Source organism: Pelobates fuscus, chromosome 1 (assembly GCF_036172605.1).
Source record: "Pelobates fuscus isolate aPelFus1 chromosome 1, aPelFus1.pri, whole genome shotgun sequence".
Taxonomy (NCBI): Eukaryota; Metazoa; Chordata; class Amphibia; order Anura; family Pelobatidae; genus Pelobates; species Pelobates fuscus.
In genome coordinates this window covers 214,481,906-214,487,905 of record NC_086317.1, presented here as the reverse complement: position 1 = coordinate 214,487,905, position 6,000 = coordinate 214,481,906, and the positions used below count along the sequence as shown (strand labels likewise).

Genomic DNA, 6,000 nt, shown 5'->3' with positions numbered 1-6,000 from the left:
GCTGGAGATCTCAAATTAGTTGGTATATTTAGGAGCATTGCAAGGCTTTGTGAAGTTCTCCCACAAATGAAGACATAGGAGCAGGGATGTATTAGTCGCGAGGAAAACAAGGCATTTGCCTTGGGAGGCACTTGCCAGGGGGTGTCAAAAAAGCCGCCCCCAAATGCCTAGGCAAATGTCTAGTTAGCCTGGCGGGCAGTGGGAAGTCTGCATTATATTTTGCTCTACACATGCCTGCCATGTGTTCCACATAGTCTCACTGCATGTTTGCTGGGAAAGAGGACCCCTGGGTCAGTCTTTATACTTTTATTATTTTACTTTACTTGTACCTGGCATATTCTATCATCTGGAGCACTTGATCCATCATCAAAAGTGGGTGAGGATTGTTCCACCCATGTCTGGCACATAGAGCAGTTTGTCTGCTCTTTATACTTTAAGTATATCTCTTGTTATCACCTGTATTTACTTATATAGAGAGCACTATTGGCCTTCTCCTTTTCTTTTTATTGTATATGACCTACACTGCAACTACCATCAGAGGGATATCCTACAAGTGGGGAGTTTAAATACCACTGCATGCTGTTTTACCTGGAGCTGGTAAAAGCTCTCTAATATGTGAGTTGACACTTCTTAACCTTGTCTGTAGCCGGATTTACCTACAATTTTTCCCTTTGTTTTTGCTCTTTTTCATATGCTGCTGATGATTTGAGCTACATCTAAGACATCATATGAACACTCGAAGACAATTGTGATTTTAAGACTTTTTATTGCTTACTTCTGGTACCTTTTTATTGTATTTAATAATGTTATCACAGCTATTTGTTTTATTTGGCGCACCCTGTGTCTTAGTTTTGACATTCAAATGTAATTTGCTTAAATCCAGATTTTAGAAAATAACCCTTGCCTGTTTTAATCTTCAACTATCATTGTTATTTACTAAAGTGAGAATTAAAAGTGAATTTTAAATTTAAGATCAAAATAGCCGAACTGGAAAACTTCTCATGGTCAGCTTTACATTTGAAATTCACTTTGAATTTATCTTGAATTCTCACTTTAGTGAATAACCCTGGAAGACTGAATATTAAAAGGTACTCTCAAAAAATAGTTGAAGGACAACAGCAAACAACACAGTTGATTTAATTTTTATTTCTACATTAGAGACATTCCAGGATTATGTAAGAGATTACATCACAAAGCTTAGAGTCCGCATTACAACCATTACAAGAAAATTGTACAACTTTAAATATAAACAGCTGGTGAATATTTACAAAAAATATATTATTACAACTGTAATTCTGCAGGCACCAAGTCCTGCATCAATGCTTAACAGTTGACTCACAGTTTAGTAAAGACTCTTTGCCCCGGCAGCCCAAAGCCAAACTGCTAATGACGGTATGAGGAAGGAGTTATGTTTCGACCTTGCACCATACCAGTTCATACCAGGTATTGTGGAAGTGATTTATTGAAAGAACTCAGCTGGTGCTCTCAGCCAATCAGTGACCACTATCCCTGGTATGTTGTGAAGTGGAACATATCTCTACCTCCACCATATCATCACTGGAGAACAGGCTCTTGTTTTCCATGGACCAAGAATCTCTTCTAAGTGGTGAGTATGCTGTTTAGTATTGATACCAGATATAGCACCCTCAGAATCCAGGCACCATAACAAATTCATTCATTAAAGAGCTCCTTTATTGGCATTTCACAGAGAAAATGGTTTTCCACAACTGTGGACTCTAGTTGCATCAATGGAAATCACATGTAAATCTTTATTTGGTTTTAAACATAAACAAAATCACCGTAAAGATTCCCTTGTTTATCAACTCATACAAACCTCATGTTGAGTAAATTACCTTTAAATATGCCTATAATGACATTATTTTTTAAATATTTTTTTTTTTTAAATAAAGCTTTGATTGTAGATAAACAACCCTATAGTATATAGGAGGTTCCCTGCCAAGGCATGCCCATCATGAACCTTCAGTAAGTGGTTTCTGAAAAATATCTCCTGATTGTTTAATCCAAATGTTTCAAATATGTTATTGCAGTCAAGAATAATGTTAGAGTATATTCCTTCAAAACCAAGAATTATGTCCCAGAATATCAGTCTGCCTGACTTTGGTCCTCTGTAGTCACGTTTTGTCTTGCTTTCTTTATCATATTATAAAGTCTGATCGGGTCATCATGTATCAAATTGTCATCATTGTTAATCTCAGCTTTAAGCTTATCAGTATTGAGATAAATGCTGGATCTAGATAAAAAGTGTTCTCTGTTCATAGATGATATGTCTAAATCACAGATTTGAGTGTTTACTGCCATAGCATTCTTTTGGCTCATCCTTTGATTTTTGGGGCTGAGGTCCAGTGCTGCATAGCACATTGTTTCTTCAGAGACCACCTGTAAAATAGAAATTCAGTAATCTAGCAATCAAATATGATTCAACGTAATTTAGTAAATATTGTTAAACTACAGCCAACCACAATGTGCAGAATTTCCCTTAACATAAAATTGAATTAGTAGTATAAAACATGTCCAAAACAGTAACCTGGTTTTCAGAACTAAAAAAAAACAAAAAAAACATGTGAAGTACCTATTAACCTATCATTATAGTCACCTGGATATTACTGAGCTAAAAGTATGTATTAGTTACCTTTTTTAGAAGTTTTTTTTTCAGTACATATCCGTTGGTAACTGAAAAACACCAACTGTGTATCACTGCTCATAAGTAAGCGCTACATGAGATGTGAAACGCATTGAGTTAAGCTTTCTGGATGATGTCTGCTGGCACTTACCCACTAATGTGCATTTCTGTGATATACATTTTTACATGAGCCTCAATAAAAGTTAAGTATTATATTATGATATGTGCTGGGGAGATTCTGATTTAGTTAAAAAAGTAAAATCTGTTTGTATAAAAGTTAATACATGGTCTGACCATGAAATTCTTATATTGGAAATAAAAGAAATAGGGAGAAAATATCCTCCACCATGGAGACTTAATAAGCCTATGTTAGCAACAACAAAAAACCCAAAGACTATATAAAAAAAATTCTTTGATGAAAATCTACAAGAACATACATCTAACACTTATCTTTGGTGCTCCTACAAGGCTGTAATCAGAGGTAATTTGATAAAATTAGCGAGTCAAGAAAGAAAAGAACGGGGGGGCGGAGCTTAACCGCCGACGAAGATGGCCGCAGTCTGAGTGAGCTCCGAGGCGGCAAACGGCACAACAGCCTACAATAAGGGCACCGGAACCGAAACACTAGCCCTGGACCGACTCCCACAGCACTGACCCACACCAGGCAACAGCACAATGGGCGGAGGACGAAAATCGAAGACCGGAGCAGCCGTGGCTCCGATATTCAAAACGAGGTCAGAGAAGGAGACACCATGCTCTCACAGCCAGCAGGCCTCAGATTCAGACTCTGATACAAGCATAGCTAGCCACAAAAGGGAATCATCTCTCCTTACCAAAAAAGACTTAAAGGACTTGCTGACTGACATGAAGTCCTTAGTGGCAGAAGAACTCTCCAAACACCTAACCCCACTCAAAGAAGGACTGACTGACCTCTCTAAACGCACACATGCGCTCGAAAACAAAATGGATGAGGTTACCGCCACCACCTCCACTCACGAGGCCTCCCTCAAAGACTTACAAGACCAAATTGCATACTTAGAAGAAACACAAGAAGATCTGAATAACAGATCAAGGCGTAATAACATTCGCATACGAGGCCTGCCAGAATCCTCAGCACCAGAGGCACTTACCGCCATACTACACGAGGCCTTCAGCAGCTTGCTGCCTGACGCCCCGCCGTCAGACCTCCTCCTCGACAGAGCACATAGGGCCCTCCGCCCTCCATCCACAAACACCACGCAGCCTCGAGACATCATTATCCGATGCCACTACTTCCACATTAAAGAGGCGATTATGCGCGCAACAAGGGAGACCCCACTACAAATTGAAGGCCATACAGTGCAACTGTACCAGGACCTGGCACCCACTACTCTCCGTAAACGCAGGGAACTAAGACCACTGACCCAGGCACTGCAAGCGCGGAGAATACGCTACTCCTGGGGTCACCCCTTCAAACTAGTGGTGAGACACGACAACCACACATACACACTCCACAGGCCATCTGAAGCCCGAGAATTTGCCGCACAACTAGGCCTCCGAGACCTCACCCAAGAATTAGCTGTAACTATACAGCAGCCTTCCACCCAACACCGCACATGGGAACCACAGCCTCAAAGAGATCGAGACAGGCGACAAAGCCCGTCACAAGCCCACGCTTAAACACGACGAGCCCCGCTGCCGCACCCCGACACGAACATTGCCTCAGCAACAGACCGGCTCCACGGCGCAGCAATGTTAAATGACTCGGGGCCCTGGCGGCCCTCCCCCCCCCCCCCCCCTCCGGGGACGGGGGGGGCGGCTGGCCGCGATGGTCCCGACGCCGGTTAACACCCACGACAACACCCCACCATAAGATTAGTCCTAAAGGGACCCGGCCTCCGGGCCAACCTGGGATTCCCGAACCGAGGGCCCCCATAGCGATCCACTCCAACAGACCATCCACCGTGCCGGGGTGCGGCACAACACCATCACACACACCCATGTATATAGTTTCAGGACGACCCACAGGCTTGGCCTTCTCCTTTCGGCAGCGCATATACCCAAGTCCTCTTACAGGACCTCAAGCGCCACCGAAGGGACACCAGACTAGAGACGCCCTGACTTACAACAGTTACCTCCCAAGTTACACTTACTCAGGTTCTATGTTAAATTGAAACTGCCCGCAAGATACTGCACACTGTTTGCCGCCCGCTCCCAGAAAGACGACCACTTCCCCCCCACACACGACTTGATAAGTGCCGACGGTCTCCGACCACTCAGGCCAGAGAGACCCCCGGCAACCAAGTCTTCCCTCGCTGGCAATAAAAGTAAGCCCAGCACATTAACAACCCAACCCACCCTACACAAAACACCAAGTTCCTCTGCTGCCTCCTCGGTACCACCCAGACCCCGGTACCCCCCCCCCCTAACGCCCCCCCACACCCCCCACTGTAGCAAGAGTTTACCCTTTCCCAGGCCATGCCGCTAAAACTACACTGCACTTCCATCAACGCGAAGGGCCTAAACAGCCCCAAAAAACGACACTCCCTACTACGATGGGTCCACAGCCTAAAAGCAGACATCCTAATGATTCAAGAAACCCACTTCACCCATCACAAACACTTTCCGCTCAAGAACAAACAATACAACCGCAGCTTCTTCGACCACTCGCCAGATGCCAAATCCAAAGGGGTGGCCATCATACTCAAATCATCCTGCCCATTGACAGATATCCAAGCTTTCCCAGACAAACAAGGGAGATTTCTAACACTCACGGGCAAAATAGGCCCTACCACCTACTCCATCACATCACTATACGCCCCCACTACCCCGGACTCACTATTCTGGCAAACATTCTCGACCCACTTATCAGCACTTAACACAACATTCACCATTATAGGCGGCGACTGCAATGCCACTCACCACCCAGTCCTGGACCGTACCACCAAATCCCAGGAGGACTCAAGACCGTCACAAAATGATGCCCTTTTCTCCCAATTCTTAAACACTCAAAACCTACTGGATATCTGGAGAGCCCAACACCCCTCAACCCTTGACTACACATTCTATTCCCACCCTCACAACACATACTCCCGCATCGACTACTTTCTCATCTCCCCCAACATCACGACAAGAATCACACACTCCTCCATCGGACACATAACCTGGTCAGACCATGCCGACATATCCCTAACCCTCTCAATCCCTAACATGACACGCCCATGGACATGGAAACTCAACTCACAACTCCTACACGACAAACAAACGACCATGTCCCTCGCCAACGACATCAAAGAATACTTCACCCTCAACGAACCATCCGTATCCTCCCCAATCACCGTCTGGGCAGCACACAAACCGGTAATACGGGGTAGACTGAT

At 44.2% G+C, this 6,000-nt stretch overlaps 1 protein-coding gene across 1 annotated transcript in view; it reads right to left on the bottom strand.

Moving 5' to 3' along the window:
• Window positions 1-1,131: 1,131 nt before the first annotated feature.
• LOC134591655 (T-cell receptor-associated transmembrane adapter 1-like) overlaps window positions 1,132-6,000 on the bottom strand; it is a 45,831-nt gene continuing 40,962 nt past the window's right edge. The window contains exon 6 of the mRNA XM_063444473.1: window positions 1,132-2,397. Within this exon, the coding sequence (XP_063300543.1) occupies window positions 2,104-2,397 (294 nt within the window). The 3' untranslated portion in view covers window positions 1,132-2,103. The remainder of the gene's footprint in view (window positions 2,398-6,000) is intronic.